The sequence below is a fragment of the Podarcis muralis genome, chromosome 2, assembly GCF_964188315.1.
Source record: "Podarcis muralis chromosome 2, rPodMur119.hap1.1, whole genome shotgun sequence".
Classification (NCBI taxonomy): domain Eukaryota; kingdom Metazoa; phylum Chordata; class Lepidosauria; order Squamata; family Lacertidae; genus Podarcis; species Podarcis muralis.
Window position 1 is genome coordinate 119,807,705 of NC_135656.1, and position 24,813 is coordinate 119,832,517.

Here is a 24,813-nt window from a genome sequence, read left to right on the forward strand (position 1 = left end):
GGAGTCCAGGCATATATTTGAAGGACTGAGAAGTTTTGTACTAAAAGCAGAGGAAGGATCTGGCCCTTATTCATACAACCATAGAATAGTCTTCTTTTGCGATCACTCGTAGCCGAGTAAGATTGTCTTCCATGAACACAATCTTAACAGTGTATCTGTAAGTGACTGTGGAGGCCAATTCTGGATCCACACGTCCTTCCACAGTGGGGACATAGGTTTCCGGGCGGAAATTGATCCCAGTGAGGGTTTGCCAAGCGTGCCTTCCTTTCGTCCTGAGTTTGAGCTTCTTCAAAGCCCATGACACCTTTGGTAAAGGCTGTTCTCCAGTTGGAGCGCTCGCAGGCCAGTGTTGCCCAGTTGTCAGTGTTTATACTACATTTTTAAAGATTTGCCTTGAGAGAGTCTTTGAACCTCTTTTGTTGACCACCAGCATTACACTTTCCATTTTTAAGTTTGGAATAGAGTAGTTGCTTTGGAAGATGATAATCAGACATCCGCGCAACATAACCAGTTCAACAAAGTTGATGTTGAAGAATCATTGCTTCGACACGGGTGCACTGACATTATTTCGCCTGTCTTCCCAAGCCCAAGTGGTATGTAAAAAATTTGGGAAACACAGTTGATGAAATCTTTCCAGGAGCTGGAGATTGTAAGTAGTCCATGTTTCACAAGTGTCCAGTAAGGTTGGTAGTACAATAGTAAGCAAGCATGTGGTTTCCCTGCGAATGTCCTGGTCCTCAAACCCTCTGCACTTTAATCGGGAGAAAGCTGCAACTCGTAGAGCTAGAGTTGGAAGGGATCCCTGAGGGTCATCTAGTCCAACCCCCTGCAATGCAGGAATCTTAGCTAAAGCATCCCTGACAGGTGGCCACCTGACCTGAGCTTAAAAACCTCCAAGGAAGGAGAGTCATTCGCTCCTCTTTCAGTGAACCAGAAAGAAAGCAAGAAAGAAAAGAGAGCAACTTCATCGCTCTTGCAACCAAAGGGTTAAAGCTAGTGAGTCCCGGTTTCTAGAGGGGCTTCCCGGAAGGGACGCGCCGACGCGGGGAACGTCCACTTCCGGTGCCCCTCCTCTCCCCCTCCCGTGGGAAAGCGGACTTTGATTTTCCCACGCTGCAGCCCCAGGAGGGTCCGGCGGGAGTGCGGAGCGCCTTGCGGGTGCGCGGCCGAGCAGGGGCCGCCCTGGGCGGGAGGCGCAAGGAAAGGAAGCGAGGCTGGAGCACCGGCTCGGAGGTGCCCAGTCAGCGGAGAGAACAAAAGGCAGGGGAGGCCCCTGGATTTTGGGGTGCGGTTGCTGACTAGCACCCCAATGCACCTCCTGTTTTGCAGGAATGTTCACATGCTGCGCTCAACGATTTTGCAGTTTTGTGCACCCAGGTATGCAAAAGGGCTCGTCCGCACGTTACGCTGAACACGGGTCCAGGCTGCGCACGTGAGCAAGCGTTTGTGTGAACGACCGTACCCGTGTCGGATTGGCCCTCATTGCGGTTGCAAGCACGGGTGATGTGCTTGTTGAACGCAGTGGGATGTTGCGTCTCCGTAGATGTGTCGCCGGTCTCTGCAAACCTCTCTGGGTCTCTTAGTCTCCTGGTAGCAGAAATGCCGGAGAGCTTCACAAATCGACAAGTGTAACGTGTGAATGCACTTCTCTTTGCTAATCCTGGAAAAGGAGGCAGCGTATTCCTGGGGATAGAGCTTGGGACTATTGTTCCATTTGAATGTGGATGCAAGGCTAGAGCCTGTAAACAAGTTATACTAGATATAATTATGCTAGATATAAGAGCTGTTCAACAGTGGGACAGTCTCCCTCGGCAGGTTGTGGACTCTCCTTCCTTGATGGTTGGATGGTCGTCTGCCATGGATGCTTTAGCTGAGATCCCTGCATTGCAGGGGGTTAGACTAGATGACCGTGGGGGGTCCCTTCCAACTCTATGATTCTATGGTTGTATGATTAGGAAAATCTAGAAGCAGCCATGCCTGATTTAAATAGCAGCTATGTTAAAGAAAAACAAAACCGCAAAGAACTATACAAATGGAGTGTCTTAACCTGCTCTGTAAAAAGAAAATCAGGAATAGCTGGAGTTAGAGAGGATCATTCGCTTTTTTAATGTGTGGAAGCAGCTGCGTGTGGAGAGTGTTGAAAAGTATAGCTCTGTGGGTGTGAGCCATTTTTGAATATATATATAATCAAAAGGTACAGTAAAGATGTTTATTTTGGTATATCTGTTATTTTTGTATGGTCAGTAAAGTATTTTTTTCTATTAAAAACCCTGTTAAAATCTGAAAACCGCAAGTAAACACACAAATTGTTAGGGATGGGGCACTGCTAGAGCTGCTGTGTTTGACATTGTACATAGCTGTGAATGAGAGAAAAAGTTTTTATCTGTGCCCCTTACGTGGAGGAAGAGCTCCTGCTTCCTCTCTCCACACTAACCCATATATTGTGTCCCTCTGAATTTTGGTGTTTTACCTGTCTGTTTTTGCAGAAGAAGAAACCCGAGTTCCTAGCTGCAATTCCGTTTTGCTGGAAATACCTTCCCATCAGGTGGATGTCCTAGTTACTCTCAGAAGGACCTTGCTCACCTTTGCTGGACTTGAACCCTAATTTGAAAATTCATACACAGAGAAAGTGACAACAGAGCAAGGAAGACCATTCTGTTCTCGCTGGGTGCTGTGCTAGATTGCGAATGGAAGAACAGGACTTTGCCAGCCCTGATCCGGAATTAAGCTGCCTTGCCACTCAGTCTGGGACCAGAGGGGAATTCTGGGAAAGGAGCCTGCAGAAGATGCCGGACCAAAAAGCCCTTTCTTTGGATGTACGTTGCTGGAGGTTCAGGCATTTCTGCTACCAGGAGGCTGAGGGACCAAGAGAGGTTTGCCGCCGACTCCGCCACCTTTGCCATCAGTGGCTGAAGCCGGAGAGGCACAACAAGACCCAGATCCTGGACCTGGTGATCCTGGAGCAGTTCTTGGCTGTCCTGCCCCCGGAGATGGAGAACTGGGTCAGAGATTGTGGGCCAGAGACCAGTGCTGAGGCAGTGGCCCTGGCAGAAGGTTTTCTCCAGGGTCAGGCAGAGGACGACAGGCAGGGAGAGGAAGAGGTAAGAGGGCATCATCCTGGAGGTTCCTAAGGGTTGAGTTGTTCCTAAAGCAAGTGGTGAAAACTTAGCTAGGACCAACAGGCCTCCCCATTTAGCCTGCTGCGGCCTCGGTCCTGTATACCTGAAGGAGCGTCTCCACCCCCATCGTTCTGCCCGGACACTGAGGTCCAGCTCCAAGGGCCTTCTGGCGGTTCCCTCCCTGCGAGAAGTGAGGTTACAGGGAACCAGACAGAGGGCCTTCTCGGTAGTGGCTTCTGCCCTGTGGAACGCCCTTCCATCAGATGTCAAGGAAATAAACAACTGTCTGGTTTTTAGAAGACATCTGAAGGCAGTCCTGTTTAGGGAAGTTTTTAATGTTTGATGTTCTGTTGTGGTTTTAATTCCGTTGGGGAAACCCAGCCAGATAGGCGGGTATAAATAATAAATTGTTGCTGTTGTTGTTGTTTTGGCCAAACAGCACCCACCTGCTCAACACCTGATGCAGGTAAGGAGGCAGGTGGACCAAAGGGACCAGGACACACTCTCACAATCAGCTGGTGGATGGCACAGACAGAGATGGGTTATGTGCCCTCAGGTGATTGACAAGTGTGTGGCTCCGCCCATCTGTCAAACGCAGTGTTGGATCCTGACCCCCACTCCCGTCCTCTTGCTGCATCCCTTCCAGACGCAAGTCCGTCCTCTTTTGAGGGAAGTCACCCGGACAAGACTTTCCCAGCTTCCTTGGGGGAGAATGTGTTGGCAAGGGCATCTGGGGGGAGGTTTTCTTGCAGTCTAGGAACGGTGTTGCATTCCAGCTCCCATCAGCCCCTGTCATCAGGACAAATAAGGAGGCAGAGTGGGAGTTGGCATCCAGAACCTCTGGAGGGCAAACAAGCTCTGGAAAGCTGGATTATCATCATTATCATAAATATTATTTAATTAAATTTGTACACCATCCTTTATCTGAAGAGCACAAGGTGGCTCACAACATAAAAATACAAAATGAAAGCATTAAATACGTAATAAAACAAAAGCACGGAGAGTTACATGTGTAAGAGGCTCGTTTAGAATTATATTTTGGGAATGATTCCTGTTCTTATGTAGCTGCATTTTTCTATACTTTCCGAATGTCCCATCATCATAAAGTATTTGTGCTCTGTGTTGTAAAAGAAGCACTGCTAGGACTTGTTTCTCTTTGTTTACCGATGTGTTTCCTATCAATAAGACAATCGGTGTGGTGCAAGCAAATTTTTATTCTGAACGTGTGGCCTGGAGAAAAAAAAGTTTGAGAACCAATAATGGAAAATGAATGTCAAATGTTGGGGGTGATCACTTTCATGTTTTGATGAAAGATGTTTCTGCTCCTTAAAAAGATGCCCATCACTTTCCCAAGATACTCTCTCAGTATCCTTAAATGCTTCTGGAAATCACAGCTGGAGAGACTGTTGTGCTTTGGACTTATCAGGAATAATAATAATAATAATAATAATAAATTATTATTAATTATTATTATTATTATTATTATTATTTTGTTATTTATACCCTGCCCATCTGGCTGGGTTTTCCCAGACACTCTGGGCGGCTTCCAACAGGATATTAAAAACACAGTAAAGGTCAAACATCAAAAAGTTCCTTAAACATTGGGTTGGCCACTGTGAGAGGCTTGGGCCTGATCCGGAAGTCAGGCTTTTCTTACATTCTTGCCTGCTGTCATTTCAGGTGTCGGGGCGGCTCCTGGAGGCGGCAGTGACTTTCCCCAGGAAAGAGGTACCTTCGTTCCGAAATTCCCAGCGGCAGCTCGATGGGGAGTTTTATTCAGAGAAGAAAGAGGAAACCAGTCTGATGGGTAAGGTTTTTCCTGAACTCTGGATTTGTATTATTTTGCTGAGCTTTTATCTTTTATCGTCAACTGGCTGCTACACATAGGAAGCTGCCTTGTATCTTTTGCATGCAAAGCAGACTCTCTACCCCTGAGCTTCCTTTAAAGGTTCTAGCCCTCATTGTTCTATGTGACGAAATGCTCAAATACAGTGGTGCCTCGCAAGACGAAAAGAATCCGTTCCGCGATTCTCTTCGTCTAGCGGTTTTTTCGTCTTGCGAAGCAAGCCCATTAGCGGCTAAGCGGATTAGCGCTATTAGCGGTTTAGCAGCTTAGCGGCTATTAAAGGCTTAGCGGCTTAGCTGCTAAAAGGCTATTAGTGGCTTAGCGGCTTTGAAAAAGGGGGGGGAAGCGGGGAAAAAAATGGCGAGACTCGCAAGACGTTTTCGTCTTGCGAAGCAAGCCCATAGGGAAATTCGTCTTGCGAAGTGCATCGCAAACGGAAAACCCTTTCATCTAGCGGGTTTTCCGTTTGCGAGGCATTCGTCTTGCGGGGCACCACTGTAAGAGCCTAGGAAGCTTACCAGGTGGTCCATTTTTCTCAGTACTGAAAAAAGTGGCAGTATCTCTCCAAGGTTTCAGGCATGGGTCTGCCTCAAGTCTACCTAGAGATGATTTACAAGGTGAATTACAAGATCTAATCCGTCTGCAAGAGATCCCCTTCTGAACAGCGTCCACCAGTGGTAAATTGGTGTAAACAAAATAAATAAAAGTGGTAGCAACTTCCTGTTTTGAGCTAGCCACTCCCAGTCTCTACTGAATCTCAGTTCTGTCAAATTTGCTAATTGATTCCAGCTTAATGGCTTTGAGAACTTCTTTTTTTTGGGGGGGGGGTGTTGCAGCATGACTTTAAGAGTGTGTGTGTATCATTTTTTATCTGTTTTACAATTTAAAATACTCATTTAAACATCCTTATAATATCATTGACTTCCCTTCTTCTCTTTCCATGGTTCATATCACATATCATAAATCCCTGCATATTTTACAAAAACTAAACCTTTCACTAGTCCATTATTGCATCCATCAAAACTTATTTACACTGTTGAATTTATCTTAATGCTGCCAATGTTTTCAGGTGTACACAATTCTTCCCTCACCCATATATTCAATAAACGTTTTCCAATCTTCTCTAAACGTATGTTCTTCTTGTTCTCTTATTCTATATATTAAGTCTGCAAGCTGCACATATTCCATCAGCTTAAGTTGCCATTCAGCTTTAGTTGGGACCTTGCTCATTTTCCATTTTTGGGCAAACAAAACATGGAACACAGTTGTAGCACACATAAATAACTTTTTTTGATACCTGGGAATTTCAGTCTGAATTATCCCCAACAAAAAAGAGTCTGTGTGGTTGGGTTTAAACATTTTTTTTTCAATTCATTGTGGATTATTTCCCAATACTATTTTATCTTTTACAAGCCCACCACATATAAAAGAACATTCCCTCAACTTTTTTGCATCTCCAGCACTTATCTGATAAAGTCTTCTACATCTTGGCAAGCCTACTTAGAGTTAAATACCATCTGTAAATCATTTTCAAGTAGTTCTCCTTCAAAGAATAACATAATTTTTTTATTATATGCCGCCCATCAGACTGGGTTGCCCTGGACTGGTTGGCTTCCAGCAAAATATAAAAACACAGAAATCCTCAAACTTTAAAAACTTCCCTGTACAGGGCGGCCTTCTGATGTCTTCTAAAAGTCAAATACTTGTTTGACATCTGATAGGAGGGCGCTTTGCAGGGAGAATGCCCCGTGGAATGCCCTCCAGTCAGATATCAAGGAAATGAACAACTATCTGAAAGCAGCCCTGTATAGGGAAGTTTTTAATCTTTGATTTGAGAAATTATAAAATCTGCTGGGGTTTTATAATTTCATGGAAGCTGTCCAGAGTGGCTGGGGAAACCCAGTCAGATGAGCAGCATAGAAATAATTTTTTACTACCACTACGACTGTTGAGAGCCAGTGTGGTGTAGTGGTTAAGAGCGGTGGACTCATAATCTGGGGAACCGGGTTCGCGTCTCCGCTCCTCCACCTGCAGCTGCTGGGTGACCTTGGGCCAGTCACACTTCTTTGAAGTCTCTCAGCCCCACTCACCTCACAGAGTGTTTGTTGTGGGAGAGGAAGGGAAAGGAGAATGTTAGCCGCTTTGTGACTCCTTAAAGGGAGTGAAAGGCGGGATATCAAATCCGAACTCTTCTTCTTCTTCTTACTGTGAAGTCTCTCTGCCTGGTTCCCTGTAGCTTCCCTTCTTGCAATGAGGGAACCGCCAGAAGACCCTCGGAGCTGGAGCTTAGTGTCCACGTTGTATGACGGGGATGGAGACGCCCATTCAGGTATACTGGGCCAAGTCCATTTAAAGGTCAGAACGAACACTTTGAATTGTGCTTGGAAACATACTGGGAGCCAATGTTAATCGCCCTGAGAACAGGATGCCGGACTAGATGGGCCTTTGGCCTGATCCCAGACTATTCTTATGCCCTTCCGGTTGGAGAAAAAGCCATTACAGTGGTACCTCGGGTTAAGTACTTAATTCGTTCCGGAGGTCCGTTCTTAACCTGAAACTGTTCTTAACCTGAGGTACCACTTTAGCTAATGGGGCCTCCTGCTGCCGCCGCGCGATTTCTGTTCTCATCCTGAGGTAAAGTTCTTAACCCGAGGTACTACTTCCGGGTTAGCGGAGTCTGTAACCTGAAGTGTCTGTAACGCGAGGTACCACTGTAGTTAGATTTTCAGACATTCGGTGCAGCAGTGCATTTTCGTTCCTTGACCTGAAGGTTCCATCACTCACTTAAATTCACTTTTCCTTCCCTTATTTATCGCAGGCGACGAGAGGCAGGAGAGTGAGGATGAGGCGGAACCTCAGGAAGTATCGGCAAAAAGAGACGAGCGTCTGGAGATGCCCGAGAAAGCTGGAGCTCAGAATTGCCAGGCAACGGAGGAGGGAAACCCAGTGGAGAATTGGTGGGGTGATCATGATGGGGATTCTTCTCTGATGAAAAATGAGAAAAACAGTGGGAAGAGAGAGTATAAGTGCCCTAAATGTGAGAGCACCTTCAGTAGTGAATTAAACCTGGAGGGACACCAGCGAACTCACACGGGGGAGAAGCCATATACGTGCCTGGAGTGCGGCAAGAGCTTCAACTGGAGCACGAATCTGATTAGACATCAGATAATACACAGAGGGGAGAAACCTTACAAATGCACAGAGTGTCGGAAGAGCTTCAACTGGAGCACGCACCTTATAAGACATCAGAGAATCCACACCGGGGAGAAGCCGTACATATGCCTGGAGTGCGGGAAGAGCTTCAGTTCGAGCACCAGCCTCGCGTACCACCAGAAAACCCACACGGGGGAGAAGCCGTACAAATGCTCAGACTGCAGCATGAGCTTCTGCGTCAAGTCCAGCCTTATGAGACATCAGAGAATCCACACGGGGGAGAAGCCGTACGGTTGCTTCGACTGCGGGATGAACTTCACGGCCAAGTCGGACCTCACTCTGCACCAGAGAGTCCACACGGGGGAGAAGCCGTACAGGTGCTCCGAGTGCGGGAAGAAATTTGGCCGGAGGATAAACCTCACTTCTCATCAGAGAACTCACACGGGGGAGAGGCCCTACAAATGCTTGGATTGCGGGAAAAGCTTTCGCAACACGTCACACCTCCTTCGGCACAGGCGGATCCACACGGGAGAGAAGCCTTATAAGTGCCTGGCATGCGGGAAGCAGTTTGGTCGGTGCGAGCAACTCGCTTCCCATCAAAGAATTCACATTGGGGAGAATCCGTAAAAGCGCATGGAAAGCGTTTGTCAAAATGCTGCCCTCACTCCACATCAGAGAAGTGCGCTCACATAAAACAGTATAAATGGACTCCCCGAGGAGGAGCTGTGTGGGGCTTACTTCTTTGAGTATTATTATTATTTATTGAATTTATATACCGCCCTATACCCAGAGATCTTAGGATGGTTCACATAAAAATCACAATATATAAAATCAAAGTAAAACCAGGACACATGCATACACACACAACGCAAAAAAGACCCACATTTTAAATGGGTAGAAGATGTTGATCAGGTCAGCCAAAGGCCTGGTTAAAAAGGAACGTTTTTGCCTGGCACCTAAAGGTGTATAAGGAAGGCGCCAGGTGAATTTTCCTGGGGAGAGCATTCCACAGACAGGGTGCCACTGCAGAGAAGGCCCTGTTCGTGTGTTGCCACCTCCAAACCTCTCAAGGTGGAGGCACATGAAGGAGGGCCTCAGAAGATGATCTCAGGGTCCGGTTAGGTTCATAGGGAAAGAGGCGGTCCTGGAGGTATTGCGGTCCTGAGCCATTTAAGGTTTTATAGGTCAAAACCAGCACTTGGAATTAGGCCCGGAAACTAACTGGTAGCCAGTGCAGTCGGACCAGGATCGGTGTAATATGCTCATAGTGTCTTGCTCCAGTGAGCAACCTGGCCACTGAATTCTGCACGAGCTGAAGTTTTCAGAGGCAGCCCTACGTATAACGCATTGCAGTAATCTAACCCTGAGGTTACCAGAGCATAGACAACAGTAGTTAGGCTATCCCTGTCCAGATGGGGGTGTATCTGGGCACCAGCCGAAGCTGATGGAAGGCACTCCAGGCCATCTGAGCCTTGAGCAACAGCAAAGGATCCAGGAGAACCCCCAAGCTATGAACCTGCTCCTTCAGAGGAAGTGTAATCCCATCAAGAGCAGGCGATCTCCCAGCCATCTTGTCTAGGGAACCACACACCAACAGAGCCTCAGTCTTAACTGGATTGAATAGGTGTGGTTAGGATTGTGAAGCAACCTGCGGGGCCGTCAGAGTCTTAGCAAAACGGACCGGCTGTCCCTTGATGGGACCAGCCTTTGGAATGTGACCCCCTTTGGAATTTTTTTGGAGGAAGGACAAGACACGAGGTGGGCGTTTTTGCAAAAGCACCAGGGGCTGAAAGCACTTAGCTGGAGTTGGTCAAAACAGTGTAGGATTCAGGAATTTGATGCAGGATTTGTGGCTCTGCTCCCTGTTTTCAGAAGCCGCCTTGTTTCCAGTATGGTCTCCTTGTATTTCTGTAAATAAACAATGTCTAGAGCAGGGTCAGCAAACTTTTTCAGCAGGGGGCCGGTCCACTGTCCCTCAAACCTTGTGGGGGCTGGACTATATTTTGAAAAAATAAATAATGAACGAATTCCTATGCCCCACAGATAACCCAGAGGTGTATTTTAAATAAAAGCACACATTTTACTCCCGTAAAAACACCAGGCAGGCCCCACAAGTAACCCAGAGATGCATTTTAAATAAAAGGACACATTCTACTCATGTAAAAACACGCTCGTAACCCACAGCGTGCGTAACCAGAAGTGTTCGTAACCAGAGGTACCACTGTACTGGACTAAATCTAGGAGCCAGGCTAAATTTTTGCTCTCCTCCCACAAACAGTGATTATTCTTTTAGATAATAGTTACTGGGTTTCGTTCATGATGAACTGCTTTTTATTCTATTTTACGGTGTTTCCACTTCTTTTCTCACATTGCACTGTGATTTGTTAATTTCTTAGATGTAGATAAATGTGGTAACTTCTCAATGCATAAATAAAAATCTCCAAAAGTCCGAATGTCACCTTAAGTTATAAGAGGAAGGGTCGTGGCTCAGCAGCGAAGCACCTGCATTGCATGCAGAGGGTTCTGGTTTCTAATCCTGGCATCTCTAGGTAAGACTGCAGTAAGTGCCCTGACTAAAACCCTGAAGACCCACCACTGGCCAGTGTAGCTAAAAGCCTAGCGTCTGTGAGGATGGCACAGCTTATCAGGACTCCCAACCCCCCGGCCCTCAGAGCTGGACCTCAGTGTCCAGGCTGAAGGATGGAGGTGGAGACGTTCCTGCAGGTATACTGGGCCGAGGCCGTTTAGGGCTTTCAAGGTCAGCACCAACACTTTGAATTGTGCTCGGAAACATACTGGGAGCCAATGTAGATCTTTCAGGACCAGTATTATATGGTCTCACTGCAAGGTTGTTAGGAGGATAAAATTGGGGGCGGGGTGCAGACTGTGTATGCTATTCTAGCTCCTTGCAGGAAAGGCAGGAGATAAATTGAAGAAGAAGAAGAAGAAGAAGAAGAAGAAGAAGAAGAAGAAGAAAGGAAGTTGCACTGCTCCAATGTCTGGGATCACTAATTGAGTGCACGATTGGAAAAGGCTAAATAATTGGGAATTGGAGCCGCAGTGTTTCAGAGATATACGGTTTTAAAAAAATTATTATTATTATTATTATTCAATGAAAACCAACAATACAATAATAAAAGAAACCTCATGATAATAATGGAATAATAAAGGGGATTTTATTAACAGCTGAACTTAAAACATTTTTTAAAACATCATACTTCCCACACAAAGTAAGACTTGAATTGAAAGGGCATGAAATTTATTTCTTGGGTCGCAGGTTTCTAAAAACTCGTCGATTCCTAAAAAGGCGTCAGATGAGCAGCTGTCAAAAAAAAGGGCGAGGAGAGAAGTAGTCTAGAAATAGCCTGGAAGTCCTTTCTCCAAGCAAGAGATGTACAGCTCTGCAGTTTTTTAAAAAAGTCTATGAGTCAGTTATGAAAGAGCCATTTCTGGGAAATCAGCTGAGTGTAAAGAAAGGAGAGTTTCGACTTCGCGGCCTGGGCGCTAGAGGGCGCTGCGAGACAAAAAAACATAAAAATAGCTGCGTAACCAAAATAGTTCAGATTTAGTAAAATAGGAGTAGCAACTTGTACAGTATATAAATATGGAGGAAATATATATGGAGAAGTTTCTCTCTCCCTTGCTCGTATTATTGGGAGGTTTTTAATGCTTGATGTTTTAATTATGTATTTACATATCTTGTAAGCTGCCCAGAGTGGCTGGGGAAACCCAGCCAGAGGGATGGGGTATTATTAATAATAATAATTAATAGGAATAACAACGCTGCTTAGGTGCCAAAAGCATAGGGCTATATTGCTATTCACTATATTATAGCCCCTCTTCTACAATAAATACCCAAATCAGCTTACAGAATAAGAAAGAACCTGAATACGTAAATTCATGAGTATGAGCAACAAAATAATATGTTCTTGACTTAATATTTCTATTCCACTTTTCCAGCAACAAATGCTGAGATCAAATTGGTTCACAATATTTAAAAACAGCAAGCACTGCAATCCTTATGCCATCAAACACAAGAACATATAAATAACGCAGCAAATTCGTCAAAATGATTGATGCAATTCAATAAAGTCATCGTAATTCAATATATCAGCAGATCATTCATCAAAATGATCGACACAATTCAATAAAGTCATCGTAATTCAAAATATCAGACAATATCAGAAATCATCAAAATGATTAATACAATTAAATAAAGATCGTAGTTCAAAATAGCAGACACCAGAAATCATTCATCAAATATGATCAATACAATTCAATAAAGTCACTGTGATTCAAGATACTATCAGACGATATCAGAAATCATCAAAATGATCGATATAATTGAATAAAGTCATCGTAATTCAAAATATCAGAATGAGCTGCTGAGCACCAGTCCAGTGGCAGAGGACATCTTCTGTCTGGGAAGACCATATCTTAATCTCAGATTATCCTCAGGTTTTAGAGTGATGTACGTCCGTTCCGGAATCAGCAAAACTCTCACAAATATCCCCCAAACTTTGGATGGCCCAAATCCTTTAGGATGTGCTCATCTGCAGAGGCATCCCAGGTGGTTACCAGTGTGGTGTAGTGGTTAGAGTTGTGGATTTGTATCCAGGAGACCTGGGTTCGAATCCTCACTAGGCCGTGAAACGTCTCAGCCTGACCTACCTCACAGGCTTATTGTGGGAATTAAATGATGGGACGAACAGCCAAGTTGCTGTCTTGCAATAAAAGCAAGAGCTGTTTGACAGGGCGAGGGTCTCCCTGGGGAGGTGGTGTTGGGTGCTTGAGCTGAGATTCCTGCATTGTGGGGGGTTGGACTAGATGACCCAGGGGTCCCTTCCAACTCTGCAATCCTAGGATTCTGCGTTCTGCTTTGCCGCAGCTTCTCCCCTCCCTTCCTACACCCTCCCTGCAAGGTAGAACAGGAGGAGCTGCCAGGGGAAGGAGCGATTCCCAGCGAGGAGCTGCAATTACAGTACAGTGGTACCTCGGGTTAAGAACTTAATTCGTTCCGGAGGTCCTTACAGTGGTACCTCGGGTTACATACGCTTTAGGTTACATACGCTTCAGGTTTCAGACTCCGCTAACCCAGAAATAGTACCTCGGGTTAAGAACTTTGCTTCAGGATGAGAACAGAAATTGTGCTCCGGAGGCGCGGCAGCAGCGGGAGGCCCCATTAGCTAAAGTGGTGCTTCAGGTTAAGAACAGTTTCAGGTTAAGGCTGGACTCCGGAACGAATTAAGTACTTAACCCGAGGCACCACTGTACTTAACCTGAAACTGTTCTTAACCTGAGGCACCACTTTAGCTCATGGGGCCTCCTGCTGCTGCTGCCCCGCCGAAGCCCGATTTCTGTCCTCATCGTGAAGCAAAGTTCTTAAGCCGAGGTACTATTTCTGGGTTAGCTGAGTCTGTAACCTGAAGCGCCTGTAACCTGAAGCGTCTGTAACCTGACGTACCACTATACAGTACTTTCTCTTTCCCTCGCCAACCTCGCTCCCAGACTTGCGCCTCGAGTTCTGCCCGGCAACTGATGCCGCCATCTGCGCTCAGATTTCCGATTGGCGGAATATTTTCCCCTCGCCCAATCCCGGCTCTCGCTGCTGCTGGTTCCGCAGGCGGGGCAGAGAGCGCGTCTCAGAACGACTTCGTTGCAGGAGGAGGAAAAGGGCGCTTCGTTTTGGGGGGAGATGGGGGTCCTCCTCCTCCGCCGGCCCCCCCTGACCCTGGGGGCGGCTGCCCACCTGCTGCTGCTCCTGGTCTGCGCAGGTCAGTACCTCGGGGGTCAAACTGGGGGGCGGAGGACCTTTGCCAGGGGCGGGGTGGGTGTTCCCAGTCCGGACTGGATCCGGAGCCCGGATCTCTTCCCCGCCCCCTGGGGATTTTGTGCGCTTTGTATGCCGCCCGGGGCAGAGACCGCAGCCTTGCTCGGCTCGCAGAAAGAAGCCAGCCCTGCGAGGGCGGCGGGATTAATGGCGTGGGAGGCGACTCGCCCCTCGCACGTGCTGCTGCTTCCCAGAATCCGGTGGATACGTGAGAATCATAGCACGGAGGAAGAGATGGAAGGGACCCTGAGGGTCATCCAGTCCAACCCCCGTGACGGAGGGATCCCCTGGCCCGCAACTGCCAAATACTCTGCTGGTCGATCGTTTCTTTTCTCTGGCGCCTTCCTCACCCGTTTGGGCCGCTTCCCCCCTCAAATTCCGCTTGCGCTGCCTGGCCCCGAAATGTAGAATTTGAAAGTTGAGTTGCCTTTAGAAAAGCTTTTGCATATCCAGTATTATTATTATTATTTACTAAATTGTTTACTGAATTTCTGTACTGCCCTCCACCCGATGATTACGGGGCAGTTTAAAATATATAAACAGAACAAGACAAAACAAAATAGCAAACAAAACTATTACACACACACAAACTGCCATAGTTTAATCGGTCTAAGGCCTAGTTGAAGGGCACCTTTCCCCCCTGGTGTCTCCCCCGGGAGAGCATTCCACAAGTGGGGAGTCACCACAGAAAAGGGAATTATTATTATTATTATTATTATTATTATTATTATTATGCCACTCAGCCAGAGTTGCACCAGCCACTGTGGGCAGCTTCCAGCAAATGATAAAGCCATAGTAAACTAGGGTTGCCATATTTCAAAAAATGAACATCTGTTGAGTTTTTTTTGGGGGGGCGGGGGAGCATTGACTGAAGTTGTTGAGCTTTTTTTGAACGATTTTAAATTAAATTCACCAAAATCTACACTTCTGACAGGCTGTCATACATCCAGGATATTTCATCATTTTCCGCCTGGATGTTGAATACCTGAAATTCTGGACATATGGCAACCCTGGTAAAACATTACACATTAAAAGGCTTCCCTATACAGGGCTGCCTTCAAATGTCTTCTAAAGTTTATATAGTTACTCATCTCCTTGACATCTGATGGGAGGGTGTTCCACAGGGAGGACAGAGCTGTCAACGTTTCCCTTCTTTTAAAGGAAATTCCCTTATTCCAAATAGGATTCCTCGCAAGAAAAGGGAAAAGTTGACAGCTTTGCAGGGAGGGTGCCACCACCGAAAAGGCCTGGTTCCCTGTAACCTCACAGTGAGGTTACAGTGAGGGAACCACCAGAAGGCCCTCGGAGCTGGACCTCAGTGTCCGGGCAGAATGATGGGGGTGGAGACGCTCCTTCAGATATACTGGACCAAGGCCGTTTAGGGCTTTCAAGGTCAGCACCAACACTTTGAATTGTGCTCGGAAACGTCCTGTGAGCCAATGTAGGTCTTTCAAGGCCAGTGTTATGTGGTCTCAGCGGCTGCTCCCAGTCACCAGTCTAGCTGCTGCACCTTCAGCATGTAGATATGTAGACAGCAGCACCTTCAGGGCATGTAGGTATCCCTTGCTGATTCTAGTATCCATCCGGTCAAGACCAGACCCAGAGGCAGGGATAGTCCTTAAGCTTTTAATGTTTGATGGATTACTGTATTTTAATATTTTGTTGGAAGCCGCCCAGAGTGGCTGGGGAAGCCCAGCCAGATGGGCGGGTTATAAATAATAAAGTATTATTATTATTATAAACAACTGCTAAACCTGCCTCCTCAGTAATGACGTGGTCTGGTCTCCTCCTACCCATGATCACTGAGATTGGTTGTCGCAGTGCATCCCCTCCTGTGGAACCTGCCCCAGACATTTAGTTGGCTGGGACCCACTCCCAAGCAGCCCTGCACCCCCACCGTTCTACCCGGACACTGAGGTCCAGCGCTGAGGGCCTTCTGGTGGTTCCCACACTGTGAGAAGCCAAGTTACAGGGAACCAGGCAGAGGGCCTTCTCGGTAGTGGCACCCACCCTGTGGAACGCCCTCCCACCAGATGTCAAAGAGAACAACAACTATCAGACTTTTAGAAGACATCTGAAGGCAGCCCTGTTCAGGGAAGCTTTTAATGTTTGATGGATTACTGTATTTTAATATTTTGTTGGAAGCCGCCCAGAGTGGCTGGGGAAGCCCAGCTAGATGAGTGGGGTATAAATAATAAATTATTATTATTATTATTATTAATCCCATGATGGGGCCTGAATCCTGATTGGAAGAGGTCCAAATAGTCCGCATCCTCCAGGCATCCTTGGAGTGGGAAGAGAGAGAGGTTTTGAGGTTAGGTACGATTCACCTGCCCTTTACAGCTTTGCAGAAGAATATTACCTACAGTGGTACCTCAGATTAAGAACTTAGTTTGTTCTGGAGGTCTGTTCTTACCCTGAAACTGTTCTTAACCTGAGGTACCACTTTAGCTAATGGGGCCTCCCACTGCTGCCGTGCGATTTCTGTTATCATCCTGAGGTAAAGTTCTTAACCCGAGGTACTACTTCAGGGTTAGCGGAGTCTGTAACCTGAAGCGTCTGTAACCTGAAGCGTCTGTAACCCGAGGTACCACTGTACTTGTGTTTGGTCCTTATTTTCAAGTGGTTGTGACTCCACCCCCCCCCCCCAAATGTCGTTTGCTTTTATTGCAAATAGTTTTGGAAATTGTTTAATGGAAAACTGGTATAAATATTTTACTATTATTATTATTATTCTTCAGCTTATTTGTTGCTTGTTACACATCAAAGTCTGTAAGTGACCCAGAAAGCTTAAAAAAACCTAAAGGCATAAAATTGGTTAATTCTCTGTTAAAGTCACTCAATATCTGCCATGGGGAGCAGCCCCCTTCCTGTCAGTTGCATGGGAGAGATGGGGAGGGGAGCAACTGGCCTTAGGTTCCTCCTCTTGGGGGACGTGGGACTGGCTTTGCAGCTTTTTGAGACCCACACGCAACTCCCAGCTTTCCTCTGAGCTCTTGTGATTTGAACTGGGAGAAAGTTCTCCAGGAGGTTCAGGCATCAGAATTGGGTCTCACTTGATCTTTCGTGACAGGAAACTGAGCTGGAGGGAAATAGCAGAAAGGAAATGTTTGTCTTGCGGGTTTCCGACTCCACCCACTCAAACCATCCAGCCTCTGTATTTCAACTCCTTAGATGTTTTGAGAAGAGTCATACAGTAGTACCTCGGGTTACATACGCTTCAGGTTACAGACTCCACTAACCCAGAAATAGTACCTCGGGTTAAGAACTTTGCTTCAGGATTAGAACAGAAATCGTATGGCAGCAGCGGGAGGCCCCATTAGCTAAAGTACCTCAGGTTAAGAACAGTTTCAGGTTAAGAATGGCCCTCCTGAACGAATTAAGTTGTTAACCTGAGGTACCACTATACAGTGGTACCTCGGTTTTCGAAAAACGGACCTCCAGAACAAAATAAGTTCTTAACCCGCCAGGCCTTTGCCAGACATTGCTGTGGAGCTCTGATAATCTCGTGGGGTGGGGTCTAGGCAGAGACCGTAATGGGTGTCAGAAGGGAGGTCCTAACTTGGTGCCCCCAAATGTGAGACCATTGTTGGTATAAAATACTGAGATAGTCTGAGTCTTATATCCTGTCCTTCATCCCAGGTGAGAATTGAAGGGTGTCAGTTTTTTCTTGGGGGCGTGGAGTGGCTGTGGGGCTGATCGTGTATCAGGTGTGGCGAGGGAGAGCAGGATGGCTGTGAACAAGGCAAAAGTTAATCCATCTTCCTTGATGGGGGTGATCTGTGTTGGCTCCTTGCACCATCTAGTGGCTAGTGTTGGTATAAAGGTAAAGGGACCCCTGACCATTAGGTCCAGCGCTCATCTCGGTTTATTGGCCGAGGGAGCTGGCGTTTGTCTGCAGACAGCTTCTGGGTCATGTGGCCAGCATGACTAAGCCGCTTCTGACGAAACCAGAGCAGTGTAAAGAAACACCGTTTAGCTTCCCGCCGGAGCGGTACCTATTTATCTACTTGCACTTGGACATGCTTTCGAACTGCTAGGTTGGCAGGAGCAGGGACCGAGCAACGAGAGCTCACCCCGTCGTGGGGATTCGAACCGCCGACCTTCTGATTGGCAAGTCCTAGGCTCTGTGGTTTAACCCACAGCGCAACCCACATCCCTTAGTGTTGGTATAGCCTATGGGAAAGGGAGCTGCGCTGGAGAGTAATTGATAATTAACGGTACAGTGGTACCTTGGCTTTCGAACTTAATCCGTTGCAGAAGTCTGTTCTTAAACCAAAACTGTTCTTAAACCGAGGCACGCTTTCCCTAATGAGGCCTCCCGCCGCCTTTAGACCGTTCAGCTTCCGTTCGTAGACCGAGGTAAAGTTCTCCAACCAAGACACTATTTCTGGTTTTGCGGAGTTTGTAAACCAAATCGTTCTTAAACAGGACTGTTCGTAAACTGAGGTACCGCTGTATTTATTCCACAGAATTGTAGAGTGGGAAGGGACCACAAGGGCCATCTAGTCCAACCCCCGGCAGTGCAGGAATATTTTGCCCACCGTGGGGCTCAAACCCATAACACTCTGGTTCAAAGCCTGTCTCTGCCGTGAACTCCCCAGGGGAAGGGAATGAATTATAGGCGTTTGTGAGCACACCTTCCTGTCCTCCCCAGTTGTGTCCACGATGAGGAATGACTGGGGCATTGCTGCAGGGTGTCAAGGAAATAAACAACTCTCTGACTTTTAGAAGACATCAGAAGGCAGTCCTGTATAGAGAAGTTTTTAATGTTTGATGTTTTACTGTGGTTGTACAAGCCACCAAAAGTGGCTGGAGCAACCCAGTCAGATGGGCAGCATGTCAATTTACTGTTGTTGTTCTTGTTCTTGCTGCCTCAGCCTCACCTGCTTCATTTATAGAGCTGCCCCATAGCAGAAGGACTCTAGGAAGCCATTGTGGTTAGAGTGTCGGGACGAGGACCTTGGAGATCGGGGTTCAAATCCCCACTCCGCCATGAAGCTCATTGGGTGACCGTGGAGTCAGTCACAGCCTCTTCGCCTACCTCACAGGGTTGTGGTAGGGATTAACTGAGGAGGGGGGTGAAAAAGGTGGGATCTAAATGCAGTGAATAAGCTCCTCTGCTGAGCCGCTTAAGAAGTCTGGAGGGGGCAGCCAAATGGAGATGTCAGTCGCCAGCCTAGCATCCAGAGATCTCCATGTGTGGTCGCAGTTGGACCCGTGCCAGTTGCAAAACATGCCTGGCGGATTTCAAACACTGATTGATGGGTATGTTGTGTCCTGGAATTAAAAACATGAGGCTTGGCGCAGATTCAACTTCTGCCCTTTCCCCCTTTCTTCCCAATCCCTTTGGGCCAGAAACTTGACAGTGCAGAGCCTTCTTGACGGTTGCCCCTCAAAGGGAAACAGGTGTGTGTGTGTTGTTGTTTCCAGGTGTATCTACAGAGCACCTTTGCCTGCCCTCTCTTTTTTTTCTTCCCTTTGAGGCAGCCTTTGGGAGCTGCAAAGATTTACCCCCCTTCCCCTCCTTATGCCACAACACTCGTACTTTCTGTTCCCATGGCTCCTGATTCCCCCCAAATTTTGTTTATTTTACACTCTATCCCTCAATTCTTCCCAGTTTATTTGCAATTTTCCCATAAACATGGAATATACCTCAAATAGGGGAATGGCAGTGGGGAAGCTATGAAATGTTTTGTTTTGATTCTACAGGGCATAGGTGCTGGGAAGGCGCATTGCTATAAACCCATTGCCATATACACCTCAGATCTTCCGTTTGGGGGCTGCTGGATTGTCAGAGAGCCCTCAGCTGCAGGACCCCTAACGCTGGCCCCTTTTCTCTTCCTTTCCAGGCTCCCTCTGCTCTGCTTCCTCTATGTTTAAGGGCAGGTCTACAAACTCCCCCAAACCCTGCTGAACTTTGGATCTCCTAATTTGGGGCTGCTGCCTGCAATACAGCAGGATCAGGCTGCTGCCTTCATCTGCAGGACCCCTAACTCTCTGCCCCCTTTTCTCTTCCTTTCCAGGCTCCACTTCTCACTCCCTGCGCTACTTCTACACAGCCGTGTCTGAGCCTGGCCAGGGGCTGCCCCAGTTCATTGCTGTGGGGTACGTGGATGACCAGCCATTTGTTCAATACGACAGTGACACCCAGGAGGCGCTGCCTCAGGTCCCCTGGATAAGGAAGGCGGAAAAGGAGGATCCTCAGTACTGGGAGATGAGCACGCAACTCTTTCAGGGCGCTGAGAGAGTGCTGCGGCGGAACCTAGTAACCCTGCAGACTCGCTTCAACCAGAGCGGAGGTGAGTGGAAGGCAGGAGAGGCAGAGACCCCCAATATTCATCTCTCTGGCGCTCAGGAGGCAAAGGGAGATGCCTGCGGATACGAAAGGGGCGAGGTGATGGGCCGGATGTTCTCCGACCTGGGCAGAAGTCCTTCCCTCTCCCCTTCCAATCTGTACCTGCACTTTCTTAAAAAGATATATTTTTATTCTGCAAAAAGGCACTTGGGAATGAGCTGCAGGTCGGTTATATGATAATGGTCATCATCCTGATTTGTGAAATTGACCGATTGGGCCAGTCACTGTGCAAAGCCCTGGCGAAGAGAAAAGGAGAATTGCTTTTTCCTTGAGAACCCATTCTGGGGCAGGGATCTTGTTTTTGGGGGGAACTGAGAAGGCGCTGTCCAGAGTGCTGGTCAATGAGGCCCAGCTGATTTCTGATTACAGTTGTACCTTGGAATCCGTTCCAGAAGTCCGTTTGACTTCCAAAACATTCGGAAACCAAAGCCAATTGGAAGCTGCAGAAGCCCCATCGGACATTCGGCTTCCAAAATAACGTTCGAAAACCAGAACACTCACTTCTGGGTTTCGATCGTTTGGGATCTGGAACATTCTGCTCCCAAGGCATTTGGGAGCTGAGGTACAACTGTACTGAGTTTACGAGGGATTGCCAACATTTGCTTAAGCAAGATAAAACTTTGCTTCCCCTGAGGGGAAAAAACAAAAACAAAACCCCTAACGTTCTCAGGGTGCTAAATTTTGTGTCATATTCTGGAAAACAAACACAATTCTGGAACTGTTGTGTGGTGGTTCAAAGTGAAAAGCAATGTATATTTGGCATTTAGAAACTGCAACAAAGTGGGTGGCGAGGCGGGAAAGATGGTGACTGTGATACAGCAGCGGTGAGAAAGCATCCTATTGCTACCTACATAAGCTAAATAAGTGAATTAGTTGAACTGAAGACGTTAGCTGCAGGATCATTCAGAGCCAGGGGTTTACATTCAGCCTATACTCAGACTTACAGTTGTCCAAAGTGTAGACCTCCCTGGCCTTTGTTGTTGAAAGGAAAATATTCAGCGTAATAATAGTAATAGTAATAATAATAATAATAATATATTTTATTATTTAAACCCCACTCATCTGGTTGGGTTTCCCCAGCCACTCTGGGCGGCTCCCAACAGAATATTAAAAACACGAAAAAACATCAAACATGAAAAACTTCCCTAAACAAGTTTTTACTCTGCTAACTATACGTCGGAATAGGTTCTGGATCAACATGAGTAGAATTTGTGACAGGATAAGAGGCATGAAGCAGTCTGGTGGACAGCTTTATTGGAAAAACTAACATGGAAACCGTGGGTAGCAACAGGCCAAAAGGAAAACGATAACTTCTATGCAGTATGGGGCGATTTTATTGGACACACGGGTAGTGAGGCCCATGGGGGGGTAGTGTTTGGGGTGGGTAACACAGTTTGGGATTCATGAAGTGTACATTTTAACCTTTCAGATTGTTGCAGACATTATGTACTCCTTCCCTTTAATGAGATTAGAATACATGATGTGTTGTTTTATGATTTTTAAGGTTATGAGAATGTTTGAAATATATGCTGTGACAAATAAACTATTTTTAATTGGGGGTGGGGGAAGAAAGAAAAAGAAACTGCAAAAAAACCCCCGACCCCAAACAAACTCCAAGATCATAATCCAACACAGGGGTAAGTAAAAGAAGACTCTCATATTTCAGTGAAATCAGGACTGCAATTCTATACACGGATATACCTGGAGTAAGTCTCACTGAACTCAGTGGTGTTTACTTCTGGTTAGACACACATATAATTGCACTGTAAACTACTCAGTTTTGTGTTGGATTATGGTTAAAAACCGAGTGGGGGGGGGAGAGATATAACATCCATTTCTTTCCATTTCCCCCTCATGGTTCACATGCTGCCTCTGACTCTTCCCTGAACCTGAGGTTGTTTCCCTGAAACTGAGAGTGTTTAAAAATATATATATCCTGCTCTGAACTTCTCTTTGTGTTCCTGGTCTGGTTCTGTCTCTTGCCTGGCATCACATGTCTCTAGGCGCCAAGCGAAAACATCCCTCTTCTCCCAGGCCTTTGGCTAATTCAACAATCTATATCCTTTTAAAATGGGAGGGGCTGTGTGCTATTATTATTATTATTAATTTGTCTGCCTCTATGGTATATATTTTGGTGGTGTTCTCTTGTAAACCACCCTGTGGTCTTTGGATGAAGGCCGGTATAGAACTTGAATAAAGGAATAATCTCTCTCTAGTGCACACACAACTCTTGACATCTCGGGTGTCTCCTTCCACCCCCACCCCCAGGTTTTCCCTCCCTGCAGGAGATGCTTGGTTGTGAGCTGAGGTCAGACGGGCGCAAAGAAGGATATTGGCAGTTTGGCTACAATGGGAGGGACTTCATCGCCTTTGACAAGAAGACCCTCACCTGGACGGCAGCCGATACAGAGGCCCAAGTGACCAAGGGGAGGTGGGATGCTGAATTGGCCCTGAACCAGTACTATAAAGCCTACCTGGAGGAGATTTGCATTGAGTGGCTGAAGAGACACCTGGACTATGGGAAGGAGACTCTGCTGAGGACAGGTGAGGGGGGGCAGTGGGGAGGGGAGGGGGCTCAGTGGGGCAGTTTCCCTTCAAGCTCCCCTCCCCCCCTTAACAGTTTTCCTTTCTGGACCAAACAGCAAACACTTTTCTTGGTGGTGGCAGAAATAAGTTTGGGCCTCTGGGAGGAGAAAAGGGGTCACTTCAGAGTATGGCATGTGTGTGGGGGGGAGATACTTAAAAACAGCCCCCCATGCCCCTTTGGCTAGAATAAGGGGTGGCAAAAGACAAATGGGGGGAGGGGACACAAAGAAACAGCAGGGAAGGGGCCAGGAAAGCAAAATGCAATTTAAATTAAATAAAAAAAGAAAATTGAAATGGACAGATTTGAGGCGGGATACAGAAAACATCTTGCCTTTAAAGTCTTTAAAACTAGATAAATTAACATTTTTTTAAAAAATAGAAAATGTGTGGGGAGCCAATAAGATATGTCTTAGAGGGCAGGATGCAGCCCCCTCACTAAGACTGTAGGTTAGCAGAAAACCTGCACATGGTGAGAGAGTACAGGAGTTCCCACTTCTACCTTATTATATATTTTATTTGTGAGGAATTTTACTTTTTTCCATGGTGAACATTCAGAAGTGTCATCTTCCCCAACCCCGTGCCTTGAAATGGTACAGCCCACTCTTCTGCCTCCAGGAATCTGGCACAGGGGCCAATCACAATCCAGTGTTTTGACTGGAATGGACCGTTGCACAATGGGGGTGGGGCTGGGAATCCTGCCCTATACATAGCTGTCAACGTTTTCCTTTTTTTAAGGGAAATTCCCTTATTCCGAACAGGATTCCTCGCAAGAAAAGGGAAAAGTTGACAACTATGGCCCTATATTGAGAGCGAAATCCGTCATGCTATGTAGGAAGCAGGGCCTGACCAAGGACCTCCCTCTGTCTCCCCCAGGACTGGGGAGTTAAGGTCCAGCGGAGGCTGAGGGCACCCAGACCAGGTGGGGCTCCTGGGAGGTCACATGACCAACCCCCAGGCCCCCATCTCCTTCCTTGAAAAGGAAACAGTGGACACTTGAGCAGAACAGTTGTCCAAGTCCATAGCACCTTCAGAAGGTGTCCCTGCTTACTCCCTTGTAAGGGGACAGAGGATGGCATCCTACAAAAGATTTAGAAATTCCGAGTGTATCTATCTATGTTCCAGACCTAGGAGTTTAGTTGGTATCCCAGAAGTTGCTTCCTGTCGTGATGGATCTGCTGCAGATGGGGAGGGAAAGTCAGAACAGCCAAGGGAAGCATGAGGGGTCCTGTCTCTCTCTTACTAAGTTTTGTTAAAATGAAAATTAATTAAAAATGAAATAATTCTGGCACCCTCCCTTTTTGCGGACTGACACATACGTATTAGCCGTGCTTAGAGAGATCTGAGCAAATTCATCTATGGGGGCCTGGTGATAATTCACCCCAGAGACACTGAGCATATTTGTTGAGGTTGAGGATTTCACTCCAAAATCCACAAGGGTGACAACGTGCAAAGGAGGCTGGGAATCATCCTCTTTGGGACAGAGGTCCGGCTGAGGGGATGGGTAGGTCTTGTTTTGGGTTTCTGTGGGGAAAGGGCTTGACCTTCCTTACTTCCTGATCCCCCCAGCAGAGTCACATTTCCTCCTAGACCGAGTTTCCAGTCCAGGCACTGCAAAGTGGGTGGGATCCTGAAACAGCCCCTTCAGACAACAGCTACCCAGGGAGCCAGTTTTTAAACAAGGGTTGCATTCTGCAAATCGTGCCTAAAGCCAAAATTGTGTATATTGGATTCAAGGGTGATTGGGTTGCCAGAGTCCTTCTTCCCCAGACGCCCGCCTCCTCTTTTTGGTTTTTAGAATATTTTTGGCAAATGCGTAAAGCTGAATGTGCACAAGTTAAATGTCCATAAGTTGCTGGCTTACTGGGCCTCCTGGTCTGCCCTTTCCACTCCAGGGGAGGCTGCCGTGGAGAAGGGAGATGGG

General features: G+C 46.9%; 2 protein-coding genes across 2 annotated transcripts in view; both read left to right on the forward strand.

Annotated features, from left to right (window-relative positions):
• Window positions 1–1,041: 1,041 nt before the first annotated feature.
• On the forward strand, window positions 1,042–10,567 carry LOC114591075 (uncharacterized). The gene is made up of 4 exons (XM_077923311.1): window positions 1,042–1,377; window positions 2,487–3,101; window positions 4,800–4,926; window positions 7,784–10,567. Exons 2-4 carry the CDS (start codon window positions 2,688–2,690, stop codon window positions 8,743–8,745), a joined length of 1,503 nt encoding a protein of 500 aa, XP_077779437.1. The 5' UTR covers window positions 1,042–1,377; window positions 2,487–2,687; the 3' UTR covers window positions 8,746–10,567.
• A 3,217-nt stretch (window positions 10,568–13,784) lies between these two features.
• The window catches only part of LOC114591073 (major histocompatibility complex class I-related protein 1-like), a 73,535-nt gene continuing 62,506 nt past the window's right edge, over window positions 13,785–24,813 (forward strand). Inside the window, exons 1-3 of the mRNA XM_077923448.1 lie at window positions 13,785–13,892; window positions 19,975–20,250; window positions 22,575–22,850. Coding sequence (XP_077779574.1) covers window positions 13,814–13,892; window positions 19,975–20,250; window positions 22,575–22,850 — 631 coding nt within the window. The 5' untranslated portion in view covers window positions 13,785–13,813. The remainder of the gene's footprint in view (window positions 13,893–19,974; window positions 20,251–22,574; window positions 22,851–24,813) is intronic.